Source organism: Phocoena phocoena, chromosome 15 (genome assembly GCF_963924675.1).
Source record: "Phocoena phocoena chromosome 15, mPhoPho1.1, whole genome shotgun sequence".
Taxonomy (NCBI): Eukaryota; Metazoa; Chordata; class Mammalia; order Artiodactyla; family Phocoenidae; genus Phocoena; species Phocoena phocoena.
This window is the reverse complement of record NC_089233.1, coordinates 14,463,124-14,485,504: the sequence shown is the minus strand read 5'-3', so window position 1 is coordinate 14,485,504 and position 22,381 is coordinate 14,463,124. Positions and strand designations below refer to the sequence as shown.

The window sequence follows — 22,381 nt, the reverse complement described above, 5'->3', positions numbered from 1 at the left end:
TCTTTATATTATTGGGCAGGAATAAGAAGTTTGTTCTTTAGTATGACAGTAATTTGTAATATTTAAACTTTCTTTTTCCCTCCTTCCCTCCCTCTCTCCTTTCTTCCATTATAGCTTGAAGATGATAGACTCATTCATTTTTTTTTTCTTAATTGCTTTGCTGTGAGTAGAATGATAGTGAATTCATTTTCAACAAAACTTTCTTGTTTGCTCTTTGATTAACAGGAAGAAGATGAGTCTTAAGTCTGAGCGCCGAGGAATTCATGTGGATCAATCAGAGCTCCTGTGCAAGAAAGGATGTGGTTATTACGGCAACCCTGCTTGGCAGGGTTTCTGCTCCAAGTGCTGGAGGGAGGAGTACCACAAAGCCAGGCAGAAGCAGATTCAGGAGGATTGGGAACTAGCAGAGCGGTAAAAGGACTTAACTAGGGGTGGTTTAACAGTGATATAACTGGATACATAGCTCTGTCATTGTCAGAATACATTTTTTTCTTCTGTTTTGATCTGTCAGCAAGTCAGTTTAATATTAAGAGAAATGAATTTTTTCGCCTCATTCAGCGTTTAATGAGTAGCTTTCAGTGATTTCTTTATTTTGTCTTTGTCTTAACTTTTAGTTGTTCTGTGTTTGGGATGCATTAGTCTTAGTTCTCTAATGAAGACAGTAAGCTCCTTGGAGTGGAAGAATGGAGGTAAACATACTTTGTGGTGGAGATTAAATGAGGTTATTGCACATGACTTTCATCAAGCATTATTTCCTCATTCTTTTAATATATCCAGCATGGCATCAGGCACAGTGATAAGCACATAATAATAGAAACCTGTTGATTTGTATATATAATCCTTACGTTATGGAAATTTAACTTTTCTCTTAAAAAATGGCATTTGTTAGTATTACGCAGAAATATGATTATGATAAAAATTAAAACATAGAATGTCTAGTGAGCATAGGAACTAATACAATACCATGAATAATGTTAATCCTTTACGAAAGCATCCTAGAAATTGTGAAGCTTCTCAATAAAAGAAAGACTGATCTCTGACAGCTTTTGCTAGTTTTTTTTTATATTTAATCAGGTATATTCGTTGAGTGATTACTTTGCTACCATCTGTGATGAACTCAATATTACAAAGTGCACTTGCTGCTTTCAGTGACTCCATAGTCAGTCAAAGAGAGCAAATATAGACATATAACATTAACTATTTCCTCGGGTTTCCCATTGCATTCTTTTTTTTTTTTTTTTTTGCGGTACGCGGGCCCCCCACCGCTGCGGCCCCTCCCTCTGCGGAGCACAGGCTCCAGACGCGCAGGCCCAGCGGCCATGGCCCACGGGCCCAGCTGCCCCACGGCACGCGGGATCCTCCCGGACCGGGGCACAAACTTCTGTCCCCCGCATCGGCAAGCAGACTCCCAACCACCGCGCCACCAGGGAAGCCCTCCCATTGCATTCTTGATAGTCTCTGTAGCTGATCCTATTTTAGAAAGAAAGTAGAGGCCACTAGGCATGAATTCCCTTAGCTTTCTCCCTTGTTATCAAACTGTACTAGTGTCTTTGTATTAACTTCTGTTTTGTCTCAGAGAAAGGTGTGTCCCTATTCCATTCTCACACCAACACCTCTACCTGTGATTTTGTTGCTGTTTCTTACTGCTTCCAATTGCGACCTTGCTTGAGATTTCCTACGGCACTTTCTGATATTTGAACAGGCATGAGAATCACCTGGAAAGCTTGTAAAAACCGTGGTCACTGAACCTCACCCTCAGAATCTCGGACTCTCGTAGGTTGGGAGTGAGGCCTGAGAGTTTGCATTTTTAACAAGTTCCCAGGTGATGTTGATGCTGCTGTCTGGGGAATCCACTTTGAGAACCATAGTTCTATAGATAGCCTTTGAGATTTACTATAAATACCTCAAATTCAGCTGGTCCAAGGCCAGATTTCTTGCTTTTATTTACTCTAATCCCCACTCCCAGCAGTTCCTCCTAACCCTCCTCCGGTATCAATTAACGACATCACTATTTATTCAGTTGACTAAAAAACATTAATTTCTCCTTCACTTCCCACACTGTTTACAACTAATTAAGCAAGTTCTGCTTATTCTAGCTAAAAGAAGTGTTTTGAATTTCATCCTTTCCTATTTTCCATGTTCTTATTTCTCTCACTTAAATCTTTGTAATATATTCTTAATTATTGTCTCTGTCCCTAGTCTCTCTGCCCCTCAAGTTGTCACACAGCTACCTGCATTACCTTTAAAACACAGATCAGATAATGGTAACTTACTGGATTATAGTCTTTCTTGGTTCCCCACCACATGATGAAATCCAGGATTATAGCAGGCTTGGCAGTCAAGGTTTCTTACCGCCTGGTGCCCAGCTGTACATCCAGCATCATAGTCCATCACACCGTCAGTGATCTGACTACGTTGAATGAGCCTGGTCCACAACAAACGCCACATCCTTCACATGTGTAGTACCTTCTTCCTGGAATGACCTTTTACTTGGCGGAATCCTCTTGATCCTTCTAAGACTGGCCTAAATGTCACCATTATAAAACCTTGGACTCCTTCAGCAGATTTAGTTTCTTTTTTCCTATGTTCTCATGGCACTTGGGTTTTGCTCTCTACTATAGGCACTGTTACATTATGGGTAATTATTTACTTGTCTTTTTCTCTCTTCCAACCTTGAGGTTGTCAGGGAAAAGGACTAGACTTTATTTGCTTTATGTAACACTAGTACAATTGCTGAATGAACATGATCCACGGAGAAGTCCCTTTTGAAGTTTGTAGTAGCACATAGGAGAGCTTCCTGTCAGAGACCTCAGACCTATTTGGTGTATTTAGCCTCTAGCTCTACAAATTTTAGATCCCCAATTCATTGAGTTATTACCTTTAGATACAAGGAGAACTTGGAGAATATCAGGGTTAAACTTAACCTCTTCTTGAATTACAGACTACAGCGGGAGGAAGAAGAGGCCTTTGCCAGCAGTCAGAGCAGCCAAGGGGCCCAATCCCTCACATTTTCCAAGTTTGAAGAAAAGAAAACCAATGAGAAGACCCGCAAGGTTACCACAGTGAAGAAATTCTTCAGTGCTTCATCCAGGGTTGGATCAAAGAAGGGTAATTTTCTGATTCTCTTTTTTCTTTTGTGCCCAAAGAGGTATAGAGTAGATCCACAGTGTATGTGGGCTCAGCTTTCTAATTTCTGTAAGCGTTCAGAGAATATCAGCACAGACTTGAGATGTTGGGTTTGAAGTGCAGATGACGTATGAAATCTCTTTGGTTGGAGGACATTGTGTTTTAGAGAACTTATTTACTCTATAAGAGGAATAAAGGTAATTGAAATATGTAGTTTTGTTTATAAAATTCATTCCCATCCCATCTGTTTGGATGTTTTATTTTTTGTGCCTTTAATTTTTGGATATTGGTTTATTCTCCTTTGTTTAATATCCTCACTATCCATACCTTATCAGAAATGACTGTTTCTAGCCTTAAAGTTGTCTAAAAAAGAAGTTTTCTGAGAGCTTGTTAGACAGCCTGTGTGTTAAGGAAATACTATGTAGAGAACATGTAGGAAAAGGCTCACTTTTGTATGCACTTGACCTTATTCATCCTACTTCTTAAAATTCCATATTAAACAAGCAGGAAGATTCTCGCTAGTGAGCAGATAGGCTAGTTGAAGTGGCCTAGTAGGAAACAAGAAAGAATGTCTGTTGTTAGGGCTTAGTCTCTGAACCCTTATGTTGGTAATCAGAGCTATGCAGTAAATTTGAAATGGTGAGGGATACTGGGAACCAACACTGATGCTATCGGTAGAGCTGTTCTCTTAGACACTCCCTTGCACCCCCTCACCCCCTGCCCCCCAACCTGGGGTAATTGTCATGAGATTTTTGGTCTGCTTAAAGGAAGGGGCATAATAATATCACACCTTTAAAAAAATTAATAATAATAAATATTACACCTTAAGATCTTTTCTGGTCTTTCGGATTTAATGACTATTGTTTTTTGTTTTATTAAAAGGAACAATTGCTTATCTAAAAACACAGCACGTCTCTTTAATAGAGGCAAACCTTTAAATAATCTTTTTGTTCACGTGAGTTGTTCTTGGTTGGCTGTCACTCAGCAGTTTTCTCTACAGTAGTAAGAAGGGAAATAATCAGTACCTGCTAGAGATTAAATGTATTTGATGAGAATGTATTTGGCTCATGATTTATTTATTAGAAGATAATGTAGTAGGGTGATTAAAACTGTAAGCTTTGGAGTCACCCTGGTTTGAGTCTCAGCTTTGCAGTTTGCTAGCTGTGTGACCTTAAGCAAGCTAATCTCTTTAAGCCCTGTCTATTCTGAGGGACAGTAATACCTATCATAGGCCTGTCTTGAGGATTAAATGAGCCGATGTGTGTACAGAGTTCAGCGCAGTACCTGACACACATAGTTAATCTCCAGTAAGTGTTAGCTATTTTAAAATGCCTGTTGTTTTTCTGACAAAATAATCTCTGCTGGTAAGGAGCTCAAAGGTATTGATCAAAGCCATTCATTCCTATTTAGCTTAAATTCTGTTTCCTGCTTTGAGAAAGTCTCATTAACCTTATGAATTTATAGATGTATGGTGAAATGGTATATGACAACAGATGAAATAGTAAAGAAACTGTAAAACCATCAGCTGTAACTGCCACATTTTACAGATGACAATATGAAAGCCCGTAAAGGTTAACTAATTTACCCAGGGTCATATAATGAGTTGATGTATTAGACCTCAGGTCTCCTAACTCCTGGTTAAGCTTTTTTCCATTATATCGCTTGATCTTGAAATATGTGTTTTTATCTATAACTATATCTGTGTCTGTATCTAGATAGGTAGATAATGAAGTTTCTATTACTGAAGTGCTTAATAGTCACATACATTCATTGACTGTATTTGGCAATTTAAAAAAATCATGTCCTCAGACCTTCTGTACAGTATACATTATATTATGGAGAGAAGATTTGTACTTTAAAAGAAAAACTTCAAGTGATTTTTTATCTTAAAAACTCTTATGTGGAATAGTTCTTACCTTTTTTCTTCTCTTTAGAATGATAGATTTTTACTTTTTTTTTTTTTTTGATCTTTAGCTGCTTTTTTGTCTATAGAAAGCATATGGTGAGAAAAACCTCAAAGTGTTGAGGAAAAAATTGATGTGTGTACATTAGAAAAGAGGATGCTGTTGGATCTTTGTTTCACAGATTGCTTATGTAACTCTGCCAGGCGAACTTTGCATTTCAGGCTGATTATTTGTTTGGCCTTTGCATGGGGATAAAGTTAGCCTATACTAAATGCAGTTTTAATTTATTGACTCTAGACTACAATAAACCTTTTGTGTTCTGTATTCTTTATTTCACTTTGTTAATCCAAGATGTCCTTGCTCTTAATATTTTACTTGCTTCTATTGGTAGCATGAAAGAAAGCTCTTAAGCCAGGGCAGGTTGGTAGTATATAGAAGACAAATAACCTTCTAAGGGATTTGAAAACTATTTTAACTTCCTGTTAGAATTGGCTGTCCCTCCAGAGGAGGTAAGTGGAACAGCTTGACTGTAAAGACTCAGAGAATTTACTTTTAGTTCTTTACTCTCCAAAGTAAGGTTGAGTGAGCTATAGTTTAGAGTAAATCATAGGGGGTCAGCCAAGTCGAAATACTTGCTCATATGTTCCAAAATGCCCTTTTCTTTTGGAGCTCAAGTAGATGTTGTCACCCAGAGTAGACTCTTATGTACATCTTTTACAAACTAATCTGAAAGCAGTGCTCTAAGGAGGAATATCTTTTCTTTTTTTAGAATTAAAATACCAATCTTTCTACTCAGATCTTAGAGTCTAAATACTGTTCTTCACTGAAGTGAATTAAGGTTCCTTGGAGAAATGACCGATTCTGCAACTTGAGCTAGGAAAGAAGGGCCCCTCAGAAATGTTGGGGACAGGTCAAAGGCCCAGAAGTCAGCTGGAATGGGTTCCCACTGGCCAAAGACAATAAATGGAGTGTAAATGAATAAAACAATAATTCATTAGTCCGTCCTACTAATAAAATAGATAAATAATTAAATAAAGAAGAGGAGAACCTTACCATAGAATCTTGACTAATATAGGAGTGATGGAGATAGAAAATCACCATTTTGTAGTCATCCTAATAAGAATTGATTCAGACAAGTTTCATCAGTGTGGGTGCTAAGTCTGGGATGAGAGGAGGGGGTTTCCCGAGGAACAGGTTATGAACATGATCTCAAATTAACTCCCACAACTTATTTATTAATTCCAAGTAGAGAAATGGCAGCTACATAATGATGGGGGGAAATGGACATCCTGTGCCTCTAGATATGTTACTTTGAGAAGAACACAACATGGATTACGTAATAACTAAGCTGAAAATTTATAACCTGAAATCCAGTCATGAGGAAACAGTAGAGGAACCCAAATTGAAGTGCATTGAATAAAATAAACTGGCCTGTATTCTTCAAAATTGTCAGTGTCATAAAAAAACAAAGGAAGTCTGGAGAACGTTTCTAGATGAGAGAAGACTAAGTATACATGACCACTAAATGAATGTGTGACCCTCAATTTGATCCTGTGTAAAAAACAAATACTTTTTTTCAATAACTACAGTTAGCAACAGAACATCCTTGTTGCTGAGAAATACTTATACTATAAGGGGTAAAGCACATGAAACATACAATCTACTCTGAAAAAATTTAGAAAAATAATACAGACATGGAACAAAATGTTAAAATTTTGTAAATCTGGATAAAGGGTATAAAGGAATTCTTTGTAACAATCTTGCAGATTTTCTGTAAACTTGAAGTTATTTCAAAATAAGATTTAAAAAACAAAACTATAATTCTCTTACACTCTGCTATCCCAAGACCGGAACTTCAGATGTTAATTAAGTTGAAGCATGGTGTTAATTACATAGTTTGAAGAATTACTAATGAATTGCTACTTTAATCAAGTGGGCCTCTTTGGTACTTAGATGAAACTGAAGTAAGGATTCCCCAGGTTGAATTTGGAACCAGTTTTATAATTGTGCCTGTTTTTACAGTCATTTCTCAGGTACACTCAGCTTGATTGCCTTTTCTTGTCTACTCCAAAAATTTTTTTATCTTGTAAAGTCATCTTTTATAATGTTTTGAATATAATGTATTTGGAACATGATCAGTTTCTGACTTTCATTGATAAGGACAATGAGAAATTTTTTCCCTGAACCAAATACGTGGTTTCTTTTATTTTACAATACCAACTGGATATCCAGCAAGTCAGTCCTGTTCTGACCCCAACTACGCAGAGTCCGCACAGACTCCATAGGTTAAGGGCTGGACCCCACAAGACTGCCCCCACCTCAGATGCCAGTTGCAATCCCCAGGAGTGGGGACACCCGTACTTCTGACCAACCAGGTGTAAATAGGGGGTTCCCACAACCTTCTCCTTAGGTTTGATAATTTGTTAGAACTGTCTCAGGAAGGCAGTTTATTTATGCTTATGGGTTTATTAAAGAATACAACCCAGGAACAGCCAAATGGAAGAGAGATGCATAGGGCAAGGTAGGGGAGGGGGGCACCAAGCTTCCATGCCATCTGGGCATTTGCTCCCAGCACCTCGATGCGTTCATCAATGTGGAAGCTCCCCAAACCTTGTCATATAAGGGTTTTTATGGAGGTTTCATTTTGTAGGCATGGCTGATCAAATCATTGGCCATTGGTGATCAAAAATATCTATCCCTGGGCCAAAAACCAAATATATATATTTTTTATTATACTACAGACTATCTGCCTTTTAGTCCATATTATATATCTATGGTCAAAACAGCTGAAAAAGTCAGAAGAACTATAATATTCTACTGAGTTGTCCTTATTCTATTTGGATAATCTGAGAAACGTGGGATTTTCAGTAAATTTTTTTAACATTGAGATACAAAATATGTTTTTAGTACTAAAATGGTGTTAACCATCTTTACTACATGGTCACGCTCTATTTTGATATTGACATTTTTAGGTTGTGTTTACTCTTTCACAGCTATCCTTCAAATAGCCTTTTTGTTGAAGATTTTGCTTTTATAAATTTATTTATTTATTTTTGGCTGCATTGGGTCTTTTTTGCCGCACGTGGGCTTTCTCTAGTTGCGGCGAGAGGGGGCTACTCTTTGCACAACTGCGAGCGGTGCGCGGGCTTCTCATTGCGGTGGCTTCTCTAGGCGCGTGGGCTTCAGTAGTTGTGGCATGCAGACTCAGTAGTTGTGGTGCACGGGCGTAGTTGCTCCGCGGCATGTGGGATCTTCCCGGACCAGAGCTCGAATCCCTGTCCCCTGCATTGGCAGGCGGATTCTTAACCACTGCCCCACCAGGGAAGCCCCTTGAAGATTTTGCTTTTATAGGTTTACTTTATTGAAGATTTAATTCGATTTAATATGTCATCTGGCTTGCAGACAGCCTTACGTAGTAGGTGCTCAGTTGATACTTGTTGCTTAATTTAACTAGGAATAAATATGCTGTAATGATAGGAGGGAATTATGGTATGACTGTGAAGAGCTTGGGCTTGGGAGTCAAACAGATCTGGATTTAAATCCCAGCTTTTCTTCTTTTTCTTTTTTTTTTTTGCGGTACGCGGGCCTCTCACTGTTGTGGCCCCTCCCGCTGCGGAGCACAGGCTCCGAACGTGCAGGCTCAGCAGCCATGGCTCACGGGCCCAGCCGCTTTGTGGCATGTTGGATCTTCCCAGACCGGGGCACGAACCCGTGTCCCCTGCATCGGCAGGCGGACTCTAAACCACTGCGCCACCAGGGAAGCCCCCAGCTTTTCTTCTTAACCTGTGTAACATGTCTCATGTAAATGACTTAACCTCTAGCCTCATTGTATTCATGTGTAAAATGATAATTCCACCTACCTAACAAAAACATTTTATTGGTGTGTACATTTATTATTTCATATGGTTTCAGGAATATAACAAAATTGTTAAGGGTTGATGAGAATGTGGAGTAAAGCACAGTGTCTGCCATGTAGAAAATTGTCATTGAATGATAGCTTAAACATTATAATTCAAGAGCACATTTTGTTCTGCTGCCAAGACTTTTTAAAACTGAGTGTTTGGATTGGGAAATGGAAAGCTTGATAATCATAACAGACTGGCTATACTTGAAATACAAGTTTTGCTTCTGTATTAAAAACACAGGGCTATTTAGACTACTTATATTTAATGATATTTTTGATAAGATGGAGCTTAAACCTACCATTTTGCTCTGTTTTCTATTTATCCCATCCGGATATAATTCTTTCTCTCCTCTTTTCTTGCCTTCTTTTTGTGTTTTGGTTTTTTTTTTATTATAAATTTATTTATTTATTTTTGGCTGCGTTGGGTCTTCGCTGCTGCGTGCAGGCTTTCTGTAGTTGCAGAGAGCGGGGGCTACTCTTTGTTGCGGTGCGCGGGCTTCTCATTGCGGTGGCTTCTTTTGTTGTGGAGCACGGGCTCTAGGCGCGCGGGCTCAGTAGTTGTGGTGCACAGTCTTAGTTGCTCTGCGGCATGTGGAATCTTCCCGGACCAGGGCTTGGACCCGTGTCCCCTGCATTGGCAGGCGGATTCTTAACCACTGCGTCACCAGGGAAGCCCTTAAGTAAATTTTTGAATGAGAAAATGTCTTTTATAGTTGCCCACATATTTGTCATTGCTGATACTCTTTGTTCCTGGCTAGTAGGAAAAATGAATTATTTCCTGTCATGTGTGCTCAGAAGATTGTTCTGCCCACTCCTTTACCCACTTTTTTCTCACGTGCATGTGCAGTACTCAGTCAGAGACTCAAGGGAACCCCTCTGCAGTTATCTGGAGATTTTTCTTTGCAGCCCATCCTCTATGTGTTTTGCTATGCAAATTCTGGCAACTCTGGCCTTCTTGAGCTCTAAATATTGTTTCCCCAATTCAGCAAGTCTGCTAGGCTCTGTTTGAGTTGCCTCTCCCTGTGCCAAGGCCTAAAAACTCTACCTGCAGTGAGCTGGGGCACTTGTAAGATTTACCATGTTTGTCCCCTTCTCTCAGGGGTTACTCTCCCCACTGCCTGTTGGCCAGTGTTGAAAACCATTTTTTCATATGTTTTGTCTGATTTTTCTAGTTGTTAAGGCAGTAGGGTAAACCTAATCCCTGTTGTTCCATCATGACTAGAGGTGGAATTTATCAGACTGAGTGAAAGGTTAAATTCCAAGTATTAAAGAATATTTTCTAATTGTACAGGGTGTCAAATATAATTTTAGGTTTTCCGTATTGGTAAAAAAAAGTTTCAGAAACGATGTGCCAGTTTTTGTTTTGAGTTAATTATGCCTTATTTGCTTAAAAAAAAAAGGTAGTACATCCAAATGGCTCAAAAATAAAAGGTATATATGGTCCCTCACCCGTCTAGTTCCCAGTCCTTCCCCCATATTCAGACAACTTTTGTTACTAATTTGTGTGTCATTCTTTTGTTTTCATTTATAAAGACATTTGTTCTTATCCCAGTCCTCCTATTTTACATAAAAGCACACTACGCATACCCTGCTTTTTTAGCTTAGCAATATATTTAAGAACTCTTTCCTTATCGGTACATAAAAAGGATACTTTCAAAATTTCAAGCTACGTAATATTCCACTTTATGGATTAAGCCAAAATTTATTTAGTCTCTTAGTAGTGGCCGTTTATGCCATCTTCAGACCTCTCCTTTTACAAGTACTAAAATGAGTAGCCTTGTACATATTTCATTTTGTACATGTGCAATTATGTCAGTGGAAAATTTCTCAGAAATGGAATTGTTGGGTCATAGGATAAATGTATTTTTAATTTTGATGATTATTGCCAAATTGCATTCCATTGCAGGTGTGTCATTTTACATTCCTACCTCCATAGTATAAGTGCCTTTTCCCCTGTATCCTCATCAACATCAAACTTCAGATTTTTGCCGACTTGTTAATTTTTAAAATGACCTCTAATAATAGTTTTTTTCTTTGTCTTTTTTTAAAATCTTATTGGAGTATAATTACTTTACAATGTTGTGTTAGTTTCTGCTGTACAACAATACTAGTAGGTTTAATTGGCACATTTGTTATCGTGTGTGAGATTGAGTATATTTCCTATGCTTAAGATCCATCTATGTTTCCCTTCTGTGCAGTGTTAGTATTCTTCACGCATTTTTCTATTGAACCGTTGGATTTTTCTTCCTCTATATTTATAGGAGTCCTTGTATATTAGGGAGAACAGCCCTTTGTGATATAGCTTACAAACATTTTTTCCAGTTGGTTGTCTGACTTTTGACAGTCATTTTTAGCCATACATATAGTGTGTTTTTATGTGCCCTTCTCTTCTTTATGTTTTCTTTTAATATGATTGAATTCTTTTAGGGTGTCTACATTTTTTTTCATAACTTAAAAAATTTTTTTTCTTTAATTTAATTAAATTAATTAATTTATTCATTCATTCAGCTGTGCCAGGTCTTAGTTGCGGCACTCGGGATCTTTTAGTTGCGGCATGCAGAATCTTCATTTGTGGCATGTGGGCTTTTAGTTGCAGCATGTGGGATCTAGTTCCCTGATCAGGGATCGAACCTGAGCCCCCTGCTTTGGGAGCGTGGAGTTTAAACCACTAGACCACCAGGGAAGTCCCAGGGCTTCTCCATTTTGAATCATAGTTAGGAAGCACCTGATACTTTAGAAGATAGGCAGATACGTGATTTGGAAAGATAACCCATAAAGTGCAGTTTTGATCTGCTAACTACTTAATATCAATATGCAGTTTAGAGGGGAAAAGGGGGTTTTTTGTTTGTTTATTTTTTCATATTCTTGTCCATTATGGTTTATTACAGGATATTGAATTTTGTTCCCTGTGCTATACATTATATCCTTGTTGTTTATTTTTATATGTGGTAGTTTGTATCTGCTAATCCCAAACTCCCACTTCATCCCTCCCTCACCCTCTACCCCCTTTGGTAACCATAAGTTTGTTTTCCATGTCTGTGAGTCTGTTTCTGTTTGGTAAATAAGCTTATTTGTGTCATATTTTAGGTTCCACATATAAGTGATATCATATGGTATTTGTCGTACTCTTTCTGACTTACTTCACTTAGTATAATAATCTCTAGGTCCATACATGTTGCTGCAAATGGCATTCTTTCTTTTTTATGGCTGAATAGTATTCCATTGTGTATATACACCACTTCTTTATCCATTCATCTGTTGACATTTAGGTTGCTTCCATGTCTTGGCTATTGTACATCGTGCTCCTGTGAACATTGTGTTGCATGTATCTTTTTTTTTTTTTTTTTTTTTGCGGTATGCAGGCCTGTCACTGGTGTGGTCTCTCCCGTTGCGGAGCACAGGCTCCGGACGCGCAGGTTTAGCGGCCATGGCTCACAGGCCCAGCCGCTTTGCGGCATGTGGGATCTTCTCGGACCGGGGCACGAACCCGCGTCCCCTGCATCAGCAGGCGAACTCTCAACCACTGTGCCACCAGGGAAGCCCTGCATGTATCTTTTTGAATTACAGTTTTGTCTGGATATATGCCCAGGAGTGGGATTGCTGGATCATATGGCAACTCTATTTTTAGTTTTTTGAGGAACCTCCATACTGTTTTCCATAGTGGCTGCACGAGTTTACATTTCCACCAACAGTGTAGGAGGGTTCCCTTTTCTCCACACCCTCTCCAGCATTTGTTATTTGTAGACTTTTTAATTGAATTTTTTTTTTTTTTGGCCACACAGTGCTGCATGCAGGATCTTAGTTCCCTGACCAGGGACTGAACCTGTGCCCCCTGCAGTGGAAGCATGGAATCCTAACCACAGGACTGCCAGGGCATTCCTGTAGACTTTTTTTTTTTGCGGTACGCGGGCCTCTCACCATTGTGGCCTCTCCCGTTGCGGAGCACAGGCTCCGGATGCGCGGGCTCAGCGGCCGTGGCTCACGGGCCCAGCTGCTTTGGGGCATGTGGGATCTTCCCGGAGTGGGGCACGAGCCCATGTCCCCTGCATCGGCAGGCAGACACTCAACCACTGCGCCACCAGGGAAGCCCTGTAGACTTTTGAATGATGGCCATTCTGACCGGTGTGAGGTGGTACCTCATTGTAGTTTTGATTTGCATTTCTCTAGTAAGTAGCAATGGTGAGCATCTTTTCATGTGTCTTTTGGCCATCTGTTTTTCTTCTTTGGAGAAATGTCTGTTTAGGTCTTTTCCCCATTTTTTGATTGGGTTGTTTGTTTTTTTGTTACTGAGTTGTATGAGCTGTTTGTATATTTTGGAAATTAAGCTCTTGTCAGTTGCTTTGTTTGCAAATATTTTCTCCCAGTCTGTAGGTTGTCATTTTGTGCCTTTTGGTTTCCTTTGCTGTGCAAAATATTATGCGTTTGATTAGGTTCCATTTGTTTATTTTTGCTTTTATTTCTATTGCCTTGGGAGACTGACCCAGGAAAACATTGGTGCGATTTATGTCAGAGAATGTTTTCCCTATGTTCTCTTCTAGGAATTTTATGGTGTCATGTCTTACACTTAAGTCTTAAAGCCATTTTGAGTTTATTTTTGTGTATGGTGTGAGAATGTGTTCTAACTTCATTGATCTGCGTGTGGCTGTCCAGCTTTCCCAACACCACTTGCTGAAGAGACTATCTTTTCTCCATTGTATATTCTTGCCTCCTTTGTCTTTGTTTTGGTGTGTGTGTGTGTGTGTGTGTGTGTGTGTGTGTGTGTGTTTTGTTTTGTGGCTGCATTGCTTGGCATATGGGATCTTAGTTCCCTAACCAGGGATTGAACCCATGCCCCCTGCAGTGGAAGCATGAAGTCTTAACCACTGAACCACCAGGGAAGTCCCTCTTGCCTCCTTTGTCGAAGATTAATTGACTGTAGCTGTGTGGGTTTATTTCTGGGCTCTCTGTTCTGTGCCATTGATCCATATGTCTATTTTTGTGCCAGTACCACACTGTTTTGATTACTGTAGCTTTGTAGTATTGTCTGAAGTCTCAAAGGGTTATGCCCTCAGCTTTGTTCTTTTTACTTAGGATTGCTTTTGGGAATTCTGGGCCTTTTATGGCTCCATATAAATTTTAGGATTTTTGTTCTAGTTCTGTGAAAAATTTCTTGGATAATTTGATAGGGATCACATTAACTCTGTAGATTGCTTTGGGTAGTATGGCCATTTTAACAATATTAATTCTTCCAATCCAAGAGCATGGGATCCATTTATTTGAGTTATCTTCAGTTTTCTTTATCAGTGTTTTATAGTCCTCAGCATGTAAGTCTTTTACTTCCTTGGTCAGGTTTATGCCTAAGTTTTTTGTGTTTTTTTTTTTTGATGTGATTTTAAAGGGTTTTTATTTGTTTTTACTTTTCTGATATTTCATTTTTAGTGTAAAGGAATGCAACAGATTCCTTTATGTTAATCCTGTATCCTGCTACCATGCTGAATTTGTTTATCAGTTCTAGTAGTTTTTGTATGGAGTCTTCAGGGTTTTCTGTGTATACTATCATGTCGTCTGCATATAATGACAATTTTACCTCTTCCAATTTGGGTACCTTTTATTTCTTTTTCTTGTCTGATTTCTGTGGCTAGGACCTCCAATACTATGTTGAATAGAAGTGGTAAGAATGAGCATCCTTGTCTTGTTTCAGATTTTAGCAGGAAGGCTTTCAGCATTTCACCGTTGAATATTATGTTGGTTGTGGGTTTGTCATAAATAGCTTTTATTATGTTAAGATATGTTGCCTCTATAGCCATTTTGGTAAGAGTTTTTTTTTTTTTTTTTTGCGGTATGCGGGCCTCTCACTGTTGTGGCCTCTCCCGTTGCGGAGCACAGGCTCCGGACGCGCAGGCTCAGCGGCCATGGCTCACGGGCCCATCCGCTCCGCGGCATGTGGGATCTTCCCGGACCGGGGCAGGAACCGGTGTCCCCTGCATTGGCAGGCGGACTCTCAACCACTGCGCCACCAGGGAAGCCCTGTAAGAGTTTTTATTGTGAATAGATGTTGAATTTTATCATATGCTTTTTCTGCATCTGTTGAGATGATCATGTGGTTTTGTCTTTTCTTTTGTTTGTGTGGTGTATCACATTGATTTGTGTACATTGGAAAAGGGTTTTTTTGAAGTGAGAGGTGGAATCTTTAGTTTGACCTATGTAGTTAAGGTATATTTTTACATGATCTGTGTGTGTTTGTCTCACTTGAATAAACTAGTCACTCTAATAGGGGTAATGCTTTTATTATCTTAAAACTTTATTGCTGCTACATCATTAAAATGTATTTCAGATACTAAAGTTCAAAAAATAAGGTTGTAAGAAATTACTCTGAAACAGATTCACAGACATAGAAACAAACTTATGGTTACCAAAGGAGAAAGGGGGTAGGGGAGGAATAAATTAGGAGTTTGGGATTAGCAGATACAAACTATTGTATATAAAATAAACGACAAGGTCCTACTGTATAGCACAGGGAACTATATTCAATATCCTGTAATAAACCATAATGGAAAAGAATATGAAAAAGAATATATTTATATGTATATATAACTGAATCACTTTGCTGTACACAAGAAACTAACACAGCATTGTAAATCATCTATACTTCAGTTAAAAAAAAAGAAATTGCTCTGAGAAAGCATGTAATAGGTTGATTTTAATACCTACAAAAGGTACTTTTTCTTCCTAATTATCTTTTTTTGTGTGTGTATAGAAAAGGATCATGGGTATATGAGATACTTTAATTCCTTTCAGGTATTGCATTAGAGAGCACAATTCAAAATCAGGAGGCTTAGAAGGTGATCAGAAACCAAGTGATATTTCATGTTTTCTGAGAGCACTTACCCTATTACAACACCCTTATCTCTGTTATGTAAAGGTCTTATTTTCCTTTCAGTGTATTTATTTGAAGAGGGCAAAGAGTTGTGTGGCCAACTGATTGGACAGTGGTTTTTTTTTTGCTTCTCTTGCCTCTGCTCTGTCATGGTCACTGTGCTACTTTGGATGCATACTTTCACTCTGAGCAGTATGACTTGAAGTTTGAATGGTGGGTAAATAATTGTTCATCTCCACATAAAAATTGTTCATCTCTTTGCCTTTTTGGCAAATCAAGTGGATTTGGGAAGCTTGTCTATAGATGACTTCTGTAGAAGTCATCTATAATTTTTGTGCTTCTACTGATTGTTATTTTACATGTTGACTGGTTTTGTAAATTCATGCAGTCTTTGAGAGAGTTATTCAAGATAGCAATGCCATTTCAGTGTTAACGATTAAATATATAGATCAAAGCATTATATATTTTGGCTAAGAAGATACTGATAGAGCACCTTTATTTGAATAGGAGTATCTTTTAGATACATAGTTTTATCTAATTGTACTTCCTACTCATAAAATAGATTTAGCTTACTTTAAGGAAAATCCAAATATTTAAACATAAAATAATTTAAATTCAAGTTTAACTTTGATTTAGCATAATTTAAATAATCTTAAATTAGATACTGAAAGTAATTCCATGCATGGCTCTTCTGTGTAATGAAACTTACTATGTTTAATTTTCCCAGCAGAAATTCAGGAACCAAAAGCTCCCAGTCCTTCTATAAACCGGCAAACCAGCATTGAAACGGATAGAGTGTCTAAAGAGTTCATAGAATTTCTCAAGACCTTCCACAAGACAGGCCAAGAAATCTATAAGCAGACCAAGCTGTTTTTGGAAACAATGCATTACAAAAGGGTAGGTTGGGAACCACTTAGAAACATAGAGTTTTGGTTTTAGGAAAGGTCTTAGAGATAATGTAGTGCAACTTTGTCATTTTACAACTGAGAAAATAAAGACCCAGAAATGTTAAGTGACTTACCTGAGAAATGTCACTGAACCAAGTTAAACACACCTCCTAGGCTAATACTTTTCCTCTGCAACTCAATGGTGTTTGGATCATCTTCGCATGGAACGTCTGGCATCAGAGCTACTTATGTTGTGTACTTTAGTGATAAGCCTTCCTAACTTGTCACCTTGTAAATAGTGTAAACTGCCAAGAGAGCCATAGTAGACCTTGAACTCTAAGTAACAGTCATTAGACCAATAGTAATCATTTTAGGTTTATCTAGTTTTGTTTTGTATTGATTTTTTTTTTTTTTTTTTGCGGTACGCGGGCCTCTCACTGTTGTGGCCTCTCCCGTTGCGGAGCCCAGGCTCCGGACGCGCAGGCTCAGTGGCCATGGCTCACGGGCGCAGCCGCTTCACAGCATGTGGGATCTCCCTGGACCGGGACACGAACCCGTGTCCCCTGCATTGGCAGGCAGACTCTCAACTGCGCCACCAGGGAAGCCCTGTATTGATTTTTAATTTTCCTCTCCTTTCTCAGGTAGAGAAGGGAAAGCTAAAATTTAAACATTGAAAGGGACCTTAGCAACTATATAGTTACTGTCCCTTTATTTTACAGGTGGGGAAGTTGAGAACCAGAGAGGATAAGTGACTTGTCCAAGGTCACTTGGATAACACCTTGTGTCTTCCACACATGTGTCTTTGACCTGTACTTTCTAACCCATAATTTCAACAATGAACCACTCTTGCCCACATCTTTTTCCTCTTCATTCCTTTTTTCTCCAGTCCTAGTGTATGCCCAGTGGTGAGCAACCTTTTTACCACATACGGGTCAAGTCTAGAAAATTAAGTATTTTCAGAATTGCATTAAATTTTTTCCAGCCATTTTATCTTTATCAGGAAACATTTAATATCTCTACCGAGATTTTTTTTTTTTAATTTCCTCATTCCCAGAAGGTATCTCTTTTGGCTGAAATTTCATTCAGCACCTACATAATCCACACACATTGCAGTATTGCAATGTAACGCTTGACTTTTCAACTAATGTTGTTTGCTAAGACTCTTCAGAAGCTGAAGGGTTTATTTATTTATTTATTTATTTTGCGGAAGCGGGCCTCTCACTGTTGTGGCCTCTCCAGTTGCTCCGGACACGCAGGCTCAGCGGCCATGGCTCACGGGCCCAGCCGCTCCGCGGCACGTGGGATCTTCCCGGACCGGGGCACGAACCCGTGTCCCCTGCATCGGCAGGCGGACTCTCAACCACTGTGCCACCAGGGACGCCCGAGGGTTTATTTTTTTACCCTTTTTTCTTTTTGATTAATCTCATTAGCTGCTTAACGGTCCCTTGTAGTCCCTTTTCACATTCTTTAAGAGATTTTTCTATTACACACAAGACAGGCAGTGACATCATTAGCACAGAATTCATTTATGTTGAACATATAGTTGTCATCAGCTACTTTTTTCTTCTTTGAAGTTACCACAGCAAGAATTTAAATTTTATTGAGAAAATGAGAAGGTGGGGGAGGGAGTGGGGTGCTAAGAAGAAGCTAAAGAAGAATTTACAAGGTTTAGTTTTTTAAACTTATTATTGTTACATATTTAGTTTACATAACTAGAATTTAAGAATCTCACTGTGAGAACCAAGCTTCAAATAGGTTTAAGAGTGGCCATGGACTCAGGGATGTATATGGTCACCAGTGAAATGAAGAATGTCTAGATTTCTTTGTCATTTGGACGAAAAACTGTATGTGCCCAGGGTAATTTTAAAACATTATGTAGACCTTTCATTATGTTCAAAGGTGAACATTATGTTCACCTTTCCCATCATAACTTGAAAACCATATTTTCTAACTTAATAAGCTCCCTGACTTGGTAAAAAAATATTTTTCCACAAATTTATTCATATGAAAATATTTTCAAAACACACAGACCACAGTTAAATCAAAGTAAATAAGACTCCTAGAGAAACTCTTTTGCTGCCCAAACTGTTTAAATCCTGTCCTTGCTAATTGTTGATAAATCCCTCACATACATTTCCCCCTGTTCTGAAAGTGTAGCTTTTGCCCCATTTTTAAAAGTATAACCTTTGTAACCCTCTGCTGCCTCAAAATTCAGACCCTTTAATTTATTGGATATTTTTGCATTAAAGCTTTTTAATAAATGAACTTTCTGGGTTTTTCAATGCTGTTTTTAAAACACGATTTCTTTATTAGTAGTAGTTCAAATATGCTCTTTTTCCTTGCGCAGGAAGCAGTCAAGCACAATGTTAAGACCTTTTGCTGATTTCAGTGTTCTTTTCCCAGCCATTCATTCTGTACAAGTCTGGTATTGATTATATTATATACTTAAAGTTTTTCTGATATTAATTCTCCTGAAAAACTGTTTTCTAAACCTGAATGAGGAGAAAGAAAATGTAATACTTTAAAATATGGCTATATCTTCTCTTCCTCAAAATAAGTAAAAAGTTAGGTGTTCTCCTATATTTTAAAATAGATTTACAATTCTAAACCATATGTGTGTGCAAAGAGTAGTTTCCCCTGCTATGTAATTACTGTTAGGAGAGCAGAAGCATGTATTCTACATGACCTCAAGGTATATTCCCTGATAAGGTGGACTATCTTAAAATCTGAGGACTGCATGCTTGTCGTACTTTAAATGTTAATGTTTAATTTTAAGTTTTATTTAGGAGGAATAAAGCCCTAATGTGTTTAGTTTCCTAAAAAAAATTATTGAAGGCAGCAGAAAGTAGCAATACAAAAAAAAAAAAAGAACATTAAAGTTAAAACCTAAATAGATCAAACAGTTAAGTGTAGTACAAAAGAAAATTAATCCAGAAAACAGATCATGGAGATCCAGTTTCTAAAGATGAAATACACAGAAAACATAATTAAGGAAATAGTCAAAGATTTTCAAAATGGAGGTGGAAGAAAAGATTTCAGCCATACAGTTAAGAAAGAACACAGAGAACCTCTCGGAATATTCAAAGGAATATACCCACTTGTCAAACTTTTACACTACAAAGAAAAAGTTTTTTAGGAAAAAAAATAAAATGGCTTTACACAGACATTATAGAAAAGATGATCCCAGGCATTGGCTAGAGAATACTTAAAGAAAGTATTAGAGAATACTTAAAGAAAAGGGTTCATTTACACTGCTAGACTGTGTTTTTTCTTAGAAAACTATGAAAAAAACCTTTAAAAGAATTTACCAGCACAAACCTACAATCATATCACTTAGCTCCTTTGGCAAGAACTTGGAAGGATCTGAGATGTACTCTCCTTGCAAGTTAAGTTAGCCTGCCATAGTTTCATGGATACTGGCAGAAGACGCAAGCCTCCTGGGTCAGAAAAAAAAAAGGCCAGTTTATTAAGGCACTAGCAATAACCAGAGTATATCAGCATTTGTACCAATTCCCTACATATCAATTCCCACAGGGCAGTGCAAAGAAGACCAGGTAATGCCTGCACATGCAGTAAGTTATAATAGAGAAGAGGATCTTTTATAGGGCCATGAGCTTGCCTGACTTTGCCCCAGAGAGAAACATTATTATACTAGACAGTAAACAATCTACCCTTTTCACTTAAGGGAGGCTCTACCTCTGTCTTCCAGTCCTGTCTGCTATACAGCTATCCTTGAAAAGGGTGCAGAACAAAGGCAGTCAGTGTCTCTCCTCACAAGATGTGTAGAAATAGGAGAGGTCTATGTAGAATTGTCTCCCCACATCTTTACAATATTATAAAGGGTGGAACAGTAGTAAATGGCCACTTTCATTCTTTCTTTCATTCAACTAGTGTTGAGCACTCTGCCTGGCTCTATTGTAGGCACCAAGGGTGCAGTAGTGAACAGTGCCCTCATGGAGCTGACATTTTAGTGGAGGAGATAGACAGTAAACTAATTTATAATATATAACAGTGGTAAGTCCTCCAAATAATCTAAAGCAGGAAAAGAGGACAGAGTGGCAAGGGAGTTCACATTACGAATTAAACACTGGACTGAAGTGTAAATCTGCAAGAGAAATAGAGATATAAAAAGGAGTTTTCTGAATTGTAACAAAATTAGTGATTGTGTGGAACTGGTGTAGGAATAGGTGATCCATTGCCACCTGTAAAACAAGCCATTTAGGCCTTTAAAAGGAGGTCACGGTTTCTGGTTAGAAGTAAGTACTAGTAATAATCACAAGAATGAAGTGTGTTCTTAGTGTTACGGTTTGGTGCAAATGCAAGGTAGCCAGCTACCTAAGTAGATAATCCATTGCAGAAAGTACTGAATTATGTGCATTCAATCTTCCTGTTGAACCTGAATGCCCTCTGAGAATTTTAATATTTTTTATATTATTGTCTTGTACAGTGGCTGGCAAGTCTATTAACCATGTAGTAAATGTTTTTAGAATGGATAGAAATATCATTTTCCAGAAATTGGGGAAAAATAATCTTACCGGAAAATCCGAGGGAAAACAGAATACTCATAGAGGTATAAGTTTAGCAACATGGTGAGATAAATCCACAAAATTTAGTTATAGTACAAGATGCCAGAGATAAAAAGCTGAAGAGCCTAGCACATTTTTTAAAAAATAGCAATTTTTAAAGACAATAGCAATAAAAAGATTAAATATTAAATAATAACTTAATCTAATATAGAAAGTTAGAGTCTCATTCAAAGAATTAAAAGACTGTTTCTCGATTTTATCTTGGATTTAGCTGAGGAAGTATAATATCCTGGATCTAGCTGAGGAAAACAAAAAGATAAACTTACAAATACTTTGCAGGTCAATATGAACACTTAAAATATTAAATTACAATGTTACATTGTTTATTCTAGAAAAAGAAGGAAGCAAGGGTTTGTGAGGGAAGGTTTCTAAATGTAGCAGACTTCAAAATATACTAAAATGAAAGTTACCACAACTACATATGATTTTCATATATATATATTCAATATGTAGAGAGAAGGAGAGCAGTGAAATAAACTAGGGATTCCAGAAATAAATTCAGTTTCTCAGGAGCAAATTATATGAGAATTGGAAAACAAAGGGGAACAGGATTGCTTTTTACTAATTGCCGCTGAAAAAGGGAAGTTTGTATGCAGATTATTTAAGGTCTGTTTTTCATACTTTGAACCTTACATGCCAGCCAAATAAAAGAGCTAAGCGGGAAAAAACTTAGGAGAAAGCAGATTAAGATTTGTTTCACCTACAGAGAGGAGCTAAATTCAGCTGTTGAAGAATTGTGCTTAATGACCAGAGAAAGGTTTAACGGTATTAGAAAACATTCAGGCAGTAACAAGTGTGCAGTCAGGGTGGTCACAGAGCGCTCTGAGTACTGTGAGGCCTGCCAAGTTATTTTGACTGAGGGAATGGAGGGCACCTTCTTAGAGGAGGCAAGATGTGGACTGAGCCTTAAAGGAGGTACTGTGGAACTTCCTTGGGCAGCTGTTGGAGGATTGGAGAGGAGTAAAAGTCATCTGGACTGGGCTTCCCTGGTGGCACAGTGGTTGAGAGTCCGCCTGCTGATGCAGGGGACACAGGTTCGTGCTCTGGTCCAGGAAGATCCCACGTGCCGCAGAGCGGCTAGGCCTGTGAGCCATGGCCACTGAGCCTGCGCGTCTGGA

At 38.3% G+C, this 22,381-nt stretch overlaps 1 protein-coding gene across 4 annotated transcripts in view; it reads left to right on the top strand.

Moving 5' to 3' along the window:
- The first annotated feature begins 217 nt into the window (after positions 1-217).
- Positions 218-22,381, top strand: part of RABGEF1 (RAB guanine nucleotide exchange factor 1) — a 35,933-nt gene continuing 13,769 nt past the window's right edge. The window contains exons 1-3 of one of the 4 annotated variants that reach the window (XM_065891867.1): positions 218-411; positions 2,942-3,108; positions 16,521-16,687. In XM_065891867.1, the coding sequence (XP_065747939.1) occupies positions 233-411; positions 2,942-3,108; positions 16,521-16,687 (513 nt within the window). In that variant the 5' untranslated portion in view covers positions 218-232. Of the gene's footprint in view, positions 412-2,941; positions 3,109-16,517; positions 16,688-22,381 lie in introns of all 4 variants that reach the window. The other 3 variants (XM_065891864.1, XM_065891865.1, XM_065891866.1) reach the window with 3 other exon arrangements.